The 12893-nt window shown below is 42.5% G+C and overlaps 3 protein-coding genes across 5 annotated transcripts in view; 1 reads left to right on the top strand and 2 right to left on the bottom strand.

The window, feature by feature from the left end:
- dnah12 (dynein, axonemal, heavy chain 12) overlaps window positions 1–8073 on the bottom strand; it is a 39335-nt gene extending 31262 nt beyond the window's left edge. For both annotated transcript variants that reach the window (XR_006758503.1, XM_014134758.2), the window contains exons 1-21: window positions 7960–8073; window positions 7414–7622; window positions 7145–7232; window positions 6962–6988; window positions 6596–6785; window positions 5193–5262; window positions 4882–5040; window positions 4574–4769; window positions 4294–4482; window positions 3986–4139; window positions 3772–3863; window positions 3489–3667; window positions 3264–3399; window positions 2732–2857; window positions 2469–2603; window positions 2191–2384; window positions 1851–2085; window positions 1158–1343; window positions 819–1019; window positions 440–634; window positions 213–334 (exon numbers count right to left, since the gene is read on the bottom strand). Coding sequence is in view for 1 of the 2 variants with exons in the window: in XM_014134758.2 (XP_013990233.2) it covers window positions 213–334; window positions 440–634; window positions 819–1019; window positions 1158–1343; window positions 1851–2085; window positions 2191–2384; window positions 2469–2603; window positions 2732–2857; window positions 3264–3399; window positions 3489–3667; window positions 3772–3863; window positions 3986–4139; window positions 4294–4482; window positions 4574–4769; window positions 4882–5040; window positions 5193–5262; window positions 6596–6785; window positions 6962–6988; window positions 7145–7232; window positions 7414–7598 (3059 nt within the window). In the remaining variant the exon portion in view is untranslated. The remainder of the gene's footprint in view (window positions 1–212; window positions 335–439; window positions 635–818; window positions 1020–1157; window positions 1344–1850; window positions 2086–2190; window positions 2385–2468; window positions 2604–2731; window positions 2858–3263; window positions 3400–3488; window positions 3668–3771; window positions 3864–3985; window positions 4140–4293; window positions 4483–4573; window positions 4770–4881; window positions 5041–5192; window positions 5263–6595; window positions 6786–6961; window positions 6989–7144; window positions 7233–7413; window positions 7623–7959) is intronic.
- Window positions 8074–8531: 458 nt separating this feature from the next.
- LOC106566598 (40S ribosomal protein S23) lies at window positions 8532–10413 on the bottom strand. Of its 2 annotated transcripts, none has more exons than XM_014134756.2 (4): window positions 10024–10413; window positions 9169–9328; window positions 8955–9075; window positions 8532–8714 (listed from the first exon to the last, which is right to left on the bottom strand). In XM_014134756.2, the coding sequence occupies exons 1-4, from the start codon at window positions 10025–10027 to the stop codon at window positions 8568–8570; spliced, it is 432 nt and encodes a 143-aa protein (XP_013990231.1). In that variant the 5' UTR covers window positions 10028–10413; the 3' UTR covers window positions 8532–8567. The 2 variants fall into 2 exon arrangements, with proteins under 2 accessions (XP_013990231.1, XP_045548982.1); XM_045693026.1 differs by having other exon boundaries at window positions 10076–10390.
- On the top strand, window positions 10119–12809 carry LOC106566597 (glucose-induced degradation protein 8-B homolog). Its single transcript, XM_014134755.2, has 5 exons — window positions 10119–10198; window positions 10720–10848; window positions 10952–11148; window positions 11333–11530; window positions 11842–12809. The coding sequence occupies exons 2-5, from the start codon at window positions 10728–10730 to the stop codon at window positions 12013–12015; spliced, it is 690 nt and encodes a 229-aa protein (XP_013990230.1). The 5' UTR covers window positions 10119–10198; window positions 10720–10727; the 3' UTR covers window positions 12016–12809.
- Window positions 12810–12893: the final 84 nt, after the last annotated feature.

Raw genomic sequence — 12893 nt, 5'->3', positions numbered from 1 at the left:
GGGAGAGAGGTGGAGGAATGGGAGAGAGGTGGAGGAATGGGAGGGAGGTGGAGGAATGGGAGAGAGGTGGAGGAATTGGAGGGAGGTGGAGGAATGGGAGAGAGGTGGAGGAATGGGAGGGAGGTGAAGGAATGGGAGGGAGGTGAAGGAATTAAATCTGAATTCTTGCACAACTAGAGACAAACATTTCAAAATACTGTACATTTCATTACCGAGGGAAGAAGAGTCGCTTCTTCTCCAGGTAGGCGTTCAGTCCCTTCATGATTTTATCAAGAAGGTTGTTGGAATCTTGGAGTCGTTCAAGCAGGCCAGGCAACGAGGTCGCTGACAATATCTGCACAAATTCAAAATGGCTATGTACATTCAAAGACATCCCTTATAAAGACCCGTTTATCCTCCCCATACTGGCACCTGTGAGGCCACCTAAAAGCTGTCCTACCTTGGGGTCCTTGACGCAGTGCCTCATGACCTCCTTCCAGTGCTTGTCGACGGTTTGGAAGAGCCGCCCCTCCTCAGGCATCTGCTGCATGATGTCCTCGGAGGAGAAGATGGGCTCCAGATAGAGCCACTGGGCCTGCACTTTCAGCCACTCGTCTATGGTCTCCTGGATACGGATCAGACGCTCCTCCCACACCTGACACACAAAGAGGATCAGAGTAGGACCAAATCGCCCTTGGATGCTGTTCTAGGGTCAGCTTAGCGTTTTCTCCAATAATGGTTAAGGTTAGGATTTGGGGAAGAGCACCTACAGGAAGCATTTATCCAGGGTGAGAAAGAGAGAGGGAGGACAAGAAGTGTTGCTTTGACATAAAGCCCACCTTGATCTCACTCTCGAAGGGCTTGATGAAGGGTGAGCCCCTCATGGTCTGGGTCTTCACAATCTGGTCGTCCAGCATGGTCTGGATCTCGTCCACAGCGGTGAGGATGGACACCCCAGACTCCCTGTAGGGGTGGTGGTGGAAGGAAACTCCATCCCAAACCTCCACCATGGTCTGCATGGCCTTCTCCAGAGAGAATTCCTGTAGGAGAAATGAAGATATTCATCAGCCCTTTAAGTAGGCTTTTCACACTAGAGCTTTTCAGTTCAGAGCATCCTTAGCTGTGGGCTATCCCATATCACACAAGTCTATCTCATTAAATGATCCCCATTTTCTCACCTTGCTGGCAGCAGCACTGATGGTCTCAAACTGCTCGAGGTACGGGGTGAGGTTCTGCTTGAGCACTTTCCGCAGGGTGGTGCCAGAGTCAGGCGTGAGGTCATAGTCCACAATGTCAGATATCTGAACCCAGTGGCGAGCCCTGATACCTGGGTTACACAGAATGGACACGGTGGGGATGTGCTCCTGGGAACAAAAACGCATTAGCAGTAGAAGTCAAGTCATTAGGTAATACATCTACAGTAAATCTATGGTCTATAACAGTGGTATTCAAACTTTTTCAGCAGGGACCCAATTTCTTCCGGCAGAATTTCTGGGGACCTCATTTTTGGCCAAATCTAATGACATAACCTTAAAAATTTCCATTTTTGCATCAATAAATAACCTTAAATTCATTGCACTTATATCTCATCAAAATGAAAAGAAACCAATAAATACATTTACTCAACATTTTTTTTCTTTTTTCTTATTCAAATTATCATTCTCAAAAACGTTTGTACATTGCAACATACAATAATCTATACTCTTAATTTTTGTTCCTAGAAAATGTAGTTTTAATTTTGGCGACCCCACCGCAGTGACGCCGACTTTGAATACCACTGGTCTATAGTCTAAAAATCCATTATAACCCCACAAACAACCGACCAACACTAAACAAAAGTTCTCACAGGGTAATTGTTTCCACGTAGTTACCTTGAAGTCCTTGACCTGCTCCATGACTGTGGAGCAGATGAGTGCAGTGGGGCGCTCCTGCTTCCCCGGGTCCTCCTCCCCGGGCCTCCTCTTCACCCCTCCTCCCGCCATCTGCTCTGCCTTCTTCTGCTTCTGCTGGAAGAACTTGAGCATCTTGTATATCTCCCTGAAGAACTCGTCCACCTCCACCTCCATGCTCTCTCCATTCAGGTCCAAGAAGGATCCGTCCATCCACCTGAACATTTCAGACAGGGACATGAAGCAACCATACATTGTTTTCGGACCTACGGCATATTACATGACATAGAGAGGGTGACAACAACCTAAACAGCCCACAGACCTCTTCTCAGTGCGCTGCCACTTCAGCACCAGGCCAAAGAGCTTCTGGTAAGGCTCGATGCTCTCCTTGATGACTTCCACCACGGGATAAGACGACAGGTCCCATTTGTACAGGGTCTCTTCTTTGTTGATGAAGTCGATGGCCTCCTCAGCATCCTGAAGCCTTTTCTGGACTGTCCTTACATCAGTCACATACTGATCAAAAGTTAAAGATCAGTCTAAATGGGCTGATATGTTAATCAACTTAACAGACACTTTCCAGAGCGCTTGTGCTGTTACCTGCTGCATCATGTCCAGCTCGGAGCACTCTGCAAACTCCTCCATTCTGCGTCCTAGCTTCTCTAGCTCCAGCATCAGCCTCTCTCTACGGCTCAGCAGCTCCTGCTCTCCTTTCTGCTTGGCCTTCAACATCACCTGGAGAAGGACGCAGCACAAGATTGGTCTTTCTTCATAAAGCAAAAATGGTAGTGGAAGGACTTAATTACCCCCTTCACTGACATGCAACATGTTTTTGCTTTATCCAGAATGAAGGAGTATGTTACCTCATCATTGAGATCGAACACAGGGTATATCTTTTGTGGCCAGATGAGGACTGTAGAGTTCAACTCAAGGTCTTCTGGGTCAAAGATGTGGACGTCCAACAGGTAGTTCAGTCTGTGGTGGGTCTCCTGCCAGAAGATAAAAGGGTACAGAGGCTCATGATGAGTCTCACACATTTACACAGTAGTTGCACAGTAGTTACACAGTAGTTACTACAAGTCAATTAGCCTAGTGGTTAGAGCGTTGGGCCTAGTAACCAGAAGGTTGCTGGATCGAATCCCAGAGCTGACAAGGTAAAAATCTATCATTCTGCCCCTGAGCAAGGCAGTTAACCCACTGTTCCCCAGGCGCCGATGACGTGGATGATGATTAAGGTAGCCCCTCGCATCTCTCTGATTCAGAGGGGTTGGGTTAAATGCAGAAGACACATTTCAGTTGAATGCATTCAGTTGGACAACTGACTATCCCCCTTTCCCAATTATGCACTACATGAGTATTAAGACAGGATTAGGCCCTTGTTCATCAACTACTTACCATTATTTTGGCATTGAGCTCCTCAATGCCCTTTGTCTTGGCATGACCAATGTAAGCTATCATGTCAGTCATGTCCTCCGTGGTCTCAGGAACCTTCAGGGCTTTCTCCTTGATGATCTCAAACTCCTGGCAGATCCTTGGCAGAGGCACAGAGGAGGAAGATTTGCACTGAATATGACAATTATTTACTGTATTTATAAATGGTGGATCAATCTGTGATCTTACTGCAGACTGTGCTCTCTGTGGTTGGTGATTAGTTTCTCCAGGAGTATCTGAGCAAAGGTCTTAGCCGTCTTGGCCAGCCCTTGTTTCAGCTCCTCACAGTCCAGACGCACCATGGCAAAGTGGGCTATCGCCGGCAGACTGACAATCTCCTTAGACAGGACACAGAACTCTTCCACTTTCTGTGGAACAAGACACAGACACACATATTACATTCATACCATATACTACTCCATATACAAAATGTGTAGCTATCAAACCTGACCTCTGTCTTGCTCTCCCTTACCTCAGTATACTCATCAAAAGAGTGTTCCTCCTCAACGAACCTGTCCACTATACCCTGTGCTGTCCCATTGACCAGCCAATCATAGTTGTCAACTGTAAAGAAGCAATGAGGGTTTAGGACAGATAAACCTTCACAATATTCACTTTCATTCAACCAAGTAGCTGGGCTATTCAGTTCTCTTGAATTGATATACATTAGAATGTTAGTTTCTCACCATAGTTCTGGAAGTGTTTATAAGGCTCCTCCAGGTTCTTACGTACGGCAGACCTTATGGTGGTCTGAGCCCATAGCAGGACATGGTCCGCCAGTCTGGCATCAATTACAGAGCTGTTGGCCTCAGCCAGCCAAGACTGGACCGTCTGGACTTTCTGTGAAGCCACATCAGACATAGGAGTGATTTGTCACCAAAAAGATGAAAAGCCAAATATGGACTATGATCAAATATGTATTTATTCACACTGATTATGAAGCATATTAATTTGTGTGACAAAAAATATCCTGACACACACGTGAGATTGATACCTGCATGGTGTTGGTGATCAGGTTCAGAATTTCTAAAACAGATTCCTCAAGGTCCTGGAAGCTGGGATAGAATTCCATCTTCTCATCATCAAAAGTCAGATCCATGCGGAAGAGAGGCAACTGGTAGACATTGCGTGGATCGAATAAGCTGACAAAGTCTTCCACGCTTCTCTCCACTAAGGATCTTAACTGTGGGAAAACGCAACCAAAAACAGAACATCAAGACATGCTGGACTTGCTCCTAAAAACACCAGTACTGATCAAAACCTCACCTTCTCACCTGGTTGGAGATAAGTGTGGAAACACAGTTGTAGAAAGAGTCCAGTTTCTCGGCTCTGACCCCCTGCAGCATGTCCCTGCTGGTCAGCAGGTGGATTACCTTGGGAAACCAGGTGTTCATGATGCGCTCCTCGATCCTCTCACACTCCACTGCCAATTTGTGCTTCAGGCTCTCGCAGGCTACAGGTCCCGTGGACCTTACCACAACACAGAAGAAAAATACATAATAAAAACATACATGAAGACAGAAATTGAAGAAAATCAGGTGTTTATTCTTATACTTGTGGTGCTGTGATAGAACAATTTTACCTGCAGTCAGTAAGATCAACCAATAGCAGATGTGAAAATGCACCATAGCCGATGTCCAGGATTATCCTCATCACTGGATGAAGAATGTGTAAATTCTCCTTTATCTCCTTGCGACTTCTCACAAAGCTGTCATGCCATGGTCTGGAGAAATCGAGAGCTCTGCAAATAAATATTAAGTATAGTTGACAAAATATGATTAATCAAAAATTCAATCAATAAATGGCACATTATTTGCCACAATATGCCAATCCGTCTCTGTGGTGTATTGATTAGTTATGAACATGCTGGGTGTGTATTGTTGAGACACTCACTTTGCTGATGGAGTTCTATGTCTTGCCAGAACTGTCCCTTTCATCTGTGGCTTCTGGAGCACAGTATTCACTAAAGGGGACAGATTGTAAATACTGATGTGAGACACAATCTACGATATGGCTAAAAACTAAATAATATAACGCTGTTATTCAAGGCGATATGGGCTACAAAACTCTATGGCATCACCAGTGGCTCGGTGTTTGTAAAAGAAATGGCAGAGACCACACCAAATGAATGTCTATGTAAACATATTTTTGGGGGCTAGTGATCTTGCAATTGCAAAGAAATGTTTTCCATGTCAATGCCTTTTTTCATCTTCATCCATATGACTCAGCTCACTGATACAGAGTGTATTCTAGAAATGACCGAAATGCTTTTAAATCAACACTTTTAGAGAGCAATGACCTAAAATGGTACCAACTGATAAACAAACCCGAAAGGAACAAACTACGCACCTACTGCTTTTTAAAAACTTTAGGGACATAACCCCAGGGACATAACCCCTCTAGCCTTTTGGGGGCTTTAAGCGAGATCTGGTTGGGGGGCCCCTTCACCAAGCGGAAAAACATTTTAGTGGCCCCCCTCGTGACGGAAGAGAGAAAAATGTCAATTTTCAAGTGAATGTCCTGCAATTCTACACATTTTGCCATGGGGCGTAGATAAGATGTTGCAGTTTTAATGCACGTTTTCTACAGTTCTACACATTTTTTCAAGGGGCAGAGAGAAATGTTTGGTATTTTAAAGCAAATTTCCTGCAATTCTACACATTTTGCCATTGGGTGGAAATACATTTTTGCAGTTTTAAAGGTAATTTCCTGCAATTCCAATACTGAAGCTCTTTTGCAAAATGTAGATGTGGCATCTCTCACTATTGAGACACAAACACTCCCTTAGATAAATGTGTACAGTATGTACTTTTTGTAACCATGGTTCCATTGAAACAGAAGTTCATGTCTTGCTTTACTGTGGGCTATACAGTGACATTAGGGATGATCTGTTATGTCAGCTATCCAGACAAAATTATCATTTTAACAGTCTAGATGAAAATAATAAATTGTGTCCACTTTTATCAGGTAACAATGTAAATGCCTGCGCCAAAGCCTGCAACCTTATCCTTCAACTGAGATGTTTCTATATAAGTGCCCAACTGTCCCTTTATTCTACTGTATTTTTTGGTTTATGCATACATGTGTATGTATAGATGATGTAATGTAATATACATTACGCCTGTACCATGTTTGACAATGAATTGTCTTTTAGTGTTTCAAAACTCAATTAGAGTGATCCACAATGTAGTTAAAAAAAATATCTGTATTTGGAATTATTATATAATTATGGAGTGACACTTCAAAAAAAAATGTCTCAAGTGTAAACACACAGAGATAGACATGAATACACACACCTGTGTGTTTGACCATCCCGCTGAGGAAGTTTTCGCTGACCTCCCTACATAGGTCCTGCAGCAGCTCGTCTCTCCCGGGGCCCACACGCAGCTGGGGAGGAATGCGGGTCAGCATGGCATCTAGCCACTGCTGCTGGATGGGCACCACAGGACTGCCCTCCACACACTCCTTCAGGAACATGTAGTTCAACTGCAGGTGTGGCCACAATGGAGCGACAGTGCGGAAATAGGAAAATAGGTTGATACTTTTGATTTTTAACACAAATAACTTGGAACATAGTATTTTGTTGGCATCTCACAAAAAACAAAAGACCCAATTTTCAGAGACCAGAAGGGACTTAACAAAACAAAAAGCAACCAACTTACTCTACGCCTTCGGTCTTCACTGCTCATCTGTGAAATAAAGAGGTGACAACTTTGAGAAATTCTGACACGCGAATTACCTGCAGCGAAACTTAAAATGTATGCAGTAAATTGACATGCATTAGCATAACAGGTGTCTGTAAGAGACCCGCCTGAGAAACTCAATAAGAAAGCATTATATCTCACAGAAGGGGGGAACTCTGGCTCAGGGGATGTGGGAGCCACTGGTCTTAAATCCTTAGCGTTCTTGTATGCCTGCATTGCACTAGCAACCCTACAAGAGTAAAGAGCACAATATGAATACTACAGCAACCAAAAACAACTTGCATTTGACTCATTGTACTTGAAAGAGGGGATGACAATCATGTGTATTGTCATCCTAAATATCTCAGAACTATAGCAGTTAAGTGACTTTATGGCTTGACATTTAATAACAAAAAGTTCAAGGGACATACAGGATCTTATGCAGCTGCTGTTGCTGCTGTTTACTTCTCCTGTGCTTCAGCAGCTTCTTCTGCACAGTCATCTCGTCCTCTGCAGCCCCCTCCTGCAAACGTGTGCTTGGGATGGGTGGCAGGACAGAGTACTGGTTCAGGCCATCTCCCATGGGGGGCTTGAACACCCCTGCGGAGGTAGGCATCTCAGGTACTACTGAAGGAAGACACTAACAACATTGCAAATTCTTTAGCCTGTTGAACCATCAGTTAACATTGCATTTTAGTTGCAAACACAGCCAATGCATTTCTTCTGCCATAATCGTTTTATATATATAAAAAAAAGTCTAAAGTAATTTATTAAGTCAATAAGCACTTGCCTTGCTTGCTTATGCTAATGTTAACTGTGTACCTTCGAAGTTTAAGTCGTTGGTGTGGCTAGCTAGCCATGCTAGTTTGAATTATCGATGAGTCAGTCATTCGTTAAATGTACATTCATAGTCGAGAGATTATTTCAAGTGAAATGTAAAAAAATTGCAAGGTTTGCATGCAATGTGTATAACTTACCTCTGCTCTCTTTTGTTAATACTTGTTTGCAACTCCTGTCTATGCAGAATTCAGTTGCTTGAAAGTGGAGGAAAACAAGTCTGTTGCTATAGAAACTGTAAACAACCATATGGATACCCCTGCTGGAGGCACAGCACACTGCTGCTGATTGCAGAATGCACATTTTCTCAATGTGTGGCATTATCTATCATGCATTTCAATTTATGCATGTGGAGACATTTAGGTGCATAAAGAATACTTTGCAACAATACCATTATCCCACCATGTGTTTGTTTTGTATGACTGTTTTCTTTTTGATGTGTGCATTTCTGTAATTCTGGGCTGATCTGTAAAAGACCTTGGTCTCATTATGACTCCCTGATAAAATAAAGGTTCAATAATTATTTTTTTTAATCACAAATTTAACCACGCAATTAGTGTCTATCCAGTTCAGCTTCCTTTATACGCGTCTACTCAATTTAATGCAAAACTATAAAGCCTATAGAAAATATTAAAGTCTAAGGCATATCATTTTTTTTTTTTTTATTCATATCCCCATAAACACCTAGAAAAATGGACAGACACATCAAAACTAATTTTCCACTTTTTATTGTTTGAGTGTATACATTCTATGATCGAGGTCTTTCTTTCTTGCCTTTGTAAAGGGCCAGTAGTGAGACATTAGCTACTTTGACCACCTTGAAGCGGACACCAGGAATATCACCAACGGCGTGCCCCTTCCGACCAAATCCTGCCACCAACACCTCATCGTTTTCCTGATGAGAGGGGAAGACGATTTGAAAACAGTGGTTATGATGAAATGCCTGACAATTAACAATTATGAGCAGGTAGTCCAAAGATGACAGAATCCAAAGATCAGATGACAAATTTATAATAAAACTAAATCAAAAGTATATATGGATGATCTTGAGTAAATAAAATGTACCTTTGATGAGTCATGTGAAATAGAGAGCTGTGGTGAGAAATAGAAAAGTCTATGCAGGTAGACATCTTACCTCAATGAAGTTCAAACAGCCATCATTGGGGACGAAAGCTGTGATCTTCTTGCCATTTTTGATGAGTTGCACCCTGACACACTTCCTGATGGCAGAGTTGGGCTGCTTAGCTTCAACACCCCTAGGAAGAAGGAGAGATGGTTTTGAGCTAGCTAATTGTGGAAGCCAAAACATACAGTATGAGGTAATAGGCTAAATTACAGTGTTGTCTTACACTTTCTCAAGCACAATGCCTTTGGCATGAGATGCCCCTCCGAATGGGTTGGCCTTCAGGGCAGTGCCCAGGTGAGCCTTCTTATACTGCTTGTCATGCCATCTCTGCTCCCTGCGATGGTTACGCAGTTTCCTGGCTGTACGCAGACCCCGGCACTTGCCTGGAGAAAGAGGAACGTCAAAATGGACAGTATGAAGTATTATGCCAAATGACTACCCTAGACTGACTGACAGCTAATAAAATTATCAATGCATGTTTCTTCCACAGGTCATGTCAGCGCCAGTGTGGGAATTGGCTATGTAGAACAGCAGTGGTAGGTAGTGACTAGAATGGCCATGGATTCCAACAACCGGCTTGAGTTTAAAGATAGCAGGTGCTAGTATCAATATAATACATCACAAGTATACAATTGAACCATATTTCTTCAGTCATGCACAATAAGGACGGGAATATCTAGTGGTCTGTGAATGTAAGGACTGCATCATTATCTGGCGTGCTCACATCATCGCAGAGGTGAGGAGAGAAAGCAGCTGCCAAGAAGAGGCCAGATAAGCCAACGAACAACCTGCAACATTATGTATCCTACATGGACACTGAAGGGGAGTTTTGTTAAGGTAGCAAGCTAGTTGACATCTCTAACCCACTAGATATCCATTTTTATATCAGAAACGTCTTTCTCACATGTGGCAGCTAGCTACATGTGGCTGGTGCTGCCGACTTTTCGTATGGTATAATACACGACAATCATCTCTACATGGTGTGATGACATACTATCATATTGTGACTACTGTCAATACAGTTTTTGTGTGTTAGATCAATCAAATAAACGTATTATTCCAATTATTGGGGACTCACCCATTGCTTCAGTGTCTGAGCACTGAAAAAAAGCCGCACGCACGATTCTTACCACGTGACCGAAGCGTCATCGCAGTCTCTAACCAATCATTTTGGGGGAATCAATGAAATCCCGTGAGTTTTCCTGTGTGACGCTCTTGATTGCTAGCGCTGAATAGTAGCAGCAAAATATCAGGTACAGTATTTAAAATAATATATTTGCTTTTCCAAAATACAGTTGACTCGTACGAATAGATATTCACGTTACTAAACTAACCCTGTACATATTTCTATCTTGTACAATTTCTATGAGGGCAAATAGACGGCGTTGTTTTGCTTGATAGCGGCTGAGTTTAAGGCTTCAATGTTGTGGTTTTCATCGAAGGCCGCAGTAATTGAGCTTCCGGCTTATACCAAATGACACTCACATAGCTATCCCCTACGTTATTTACGAATACTTTATTGGCGTTAAGATGACGTCCATGGCAATCTCATACAACAATTTTACAGCATGGTCGTTATTCTACATTTTCTAACCATACTTTCATGTGCTATATGATAAGGCATGTTGAACCTATAATAATTAAGTGTACTGTACAACTGACACACCCACTATTTCAATCCATAGTAGTTAACCGCAGTGTTCAACATTCAGCCTTTAGTTTTAGCCAAATTACAATAAACATGGCAATGATGGAGGGGACATGTTTTTTGTAGAACAATTCATGATGAGTTATAGTGAAAAGCCGGAGGACATAACGAGAGAAGAGTGGATGGAGAAGCTCAACAATGTCCACATTCAGAGGGCCGACATGAACAGGCTCATCATGAACTACTTGGTGACAGGTATAGGAACCATACACACAGACATACAATGAAAAACCTGGTAACAGAAAGATGTTAGTTTTCCTGATCTAAACAGAGAATTGTATATCTTTGGTTTGAACAGAGGGGTTTAAGGAGGCAGCTGAGAAGTTCCGTATGGAGTCTGGGATCGAGCCCAGTGTGGACCTGGATTCTCTGGACGAGAGGATAAAGATCCGGGAGATGATCCTGAAGGGACAGATACAGGAGGCCATCGCACTCATCAACAGCCTGCACCCAGAACTGCTCGATACAAACCGCTACCTGTACTTTCACCTACAGGTAAAAAGCAGATTGCCTCTACTGTTATAATTCTTCTGTCAGTCTTATTTTGTTTGCTGTTTTCTTCATTCATTGCCGTCTGTTCCTCTCTATCCTTTTTGTCTCCTTATTCCCTCCACTGTTTTTTGTCCATATTCCTTTTCCTCCCCTGACCGTCCCTGCATACTGCTCTTACCCTCTGCAGCAGCAGCACCTGATTGAGCTGATCCGTCTGAGAGAGACTGAGGCAGCACTAGAGTTTGCTCAGTCCCAGCTGGCAGAGCAGGGGGAGGAGAGTAGAGAGTGTCTGACAGAGATGGAGAGAACCTTGGCCCTGCTGGCCTTCGACAACCCTGAGGAGTCACCCTTCGGAGACCTCCTCAACACAATGCAGAGGCAGAAGGTTATTCTCACTTATCATAATCCAGAAATAGATAATAATGTGCATATTGCAAGTTTCTACTACTATTTCAGTATTTTGTCAGTACATAAACTTTGGTTTTGACTAGATGGGATAGTGTTTTTTTCAGATTTGACTTTTCGTAGTAGCTTAGGAGAATTAAGGTTAGGAAAAGAGTTAGGGTTAGCTAAAATGCTCAAAAATTCAACATTTGACATTACTTTGACAAAAGCTGTATCCCTTCTAGCCATAACTTTTGACCTATAACTGATGCTGATTTAATATACCTCCTGTCCACTGTGTGCTTCCTGAAGGTGTGGAGTGAAGTGAACCAGTCTGTGCTGGACTACGAAAACAGAGAGTCAACGCCCAAACTGGCCAAGCTCCTCAAACTGCTCTTGTGGGCTCAGAACGAACTTGACCAAAAGAAAGTCAAGTACCCCAAAATGACAGACCTCAGCAAGGGCACAATCGAGGACCCAAAGTGAGAGGACACCAGGCTGTGTATGCTGGTGTAAACTCATGGGACTCCCTCCTACCTATTTATACTCTGACAGAGACTGACTGAAACAATATTTTTTTCTTTCTTTTTGTGGGTTGCTTTTTGGGAGACTTTGATAACACTGCATAGTTTGTATTTTAAAGTGACTTGCTGCCTGAAACGTAAATGTCTGAAATATAAATCCTTGTATTTTAATGAAGTAAAATTATAAGACATGTCTGCAGTAGATAGTTGTATATGAACATTTCCTTTTTGCAGATTTCACAGTTACACTATTTTTTTTCTGTCTACTGGCAGGGAAAGTTAGCCATCTTTGCATATGGATGGTGTGTTAAAGCCTAAATTAGGCTCTTGGGACTATAACGTGTTAACTAATAAACAAATGAATGAGGTTGTGGTGTTGGGGTAGAACAATTGGTTCCCATTGCTGTGGTCCGCTGTCTCAATTACAGTACATTTTGTTTTAAGTCGCTCTGGATAAGAGCGTCTGCTAAATTACGTAAATGTAATGTAAATGTTTTTCTCAACAACAAAAAAACATTTCAGTTTCTCATGAATTGTAGAGTAGGGGCCAAAGCTGGGTACTGACTGAATGCTTCTAAGCTGCCAGTACCCTGTAATGTCAGGGTTTTGTTGCAACCTTAGCTTTCATCCTGTATTATCTTGAACCAACAAGATTATAATGTGAATACATTCAGAGACATAAATTCATCTAATGATGACAGTTTTACAACTGGATTATTTACATTATGGAATAAAATACTATTTTGGAACACTTGATATGGTTTGGTTGTTCATTATATTTGCACCAAAAAATACGTGATGATATTGTGTTAGTCAGTCTCGTCAGTATGCCATTTAACC

Source organism: Salmo salar, chromosome ssa13 (genome assembly GCF_905237065.1).
Source record: "Salmo salar chromosome ssa13, Ssal_v3.1, whole genome shotgun sequence".
In the NCBI taxonomy this organism is placed as follows: Eukaryota; Metazoa; Chordata; class Actinopteri; order Salmoniformes; family Salmonidae; genus Salmo; species Salmo salar.
Note: the sequence above shows the minus strand (reverse complement) of the source record. Positions and strands in the feature narration are given on the sequence as shown.

Bases quoted from the DNA above. Each gene is read 5' to 3' on its own strand.
- LOC106566598 (XM_045693026.1), bottom strand. The intron at 9,076-9,168 runs GTAAGACAACAC...CCTTCTTCCTAG, and splicing joins GGCATTGTGCTTGAGAAAGT to GGGTGTTGAAGCTAAGCAGC. The intron at 8,715-8,954 runs GTAAGATGTCTA...CCCTCTCATCAG, and splicing joins GCTGTTTGAACTTCATTGAG to GAAAACGATGAGGTGTTGGT.
- LOC106566597 (XM_014134755.2), top strand. From the start codon at position 10,728: ATGATGAGTTATAGTGAAAAGCCGGAGGACATAACGAGAGAAGAGTGG. The intron at 10,849-10,951 runs GTATAGGAACCA...TGGTTTGAACAG, and splicing joins CATGAACTACTTGGTGACAG to AGGGGTTTAAGGAGGCAGCT. The intron at 11,149-11,332 runs GTAAAAAGCAGA...TACCCTCTGCAG, and splicing joins ACCTGTACTTTCACCTACAG to CAGCAGCACCTGATTGAGCT.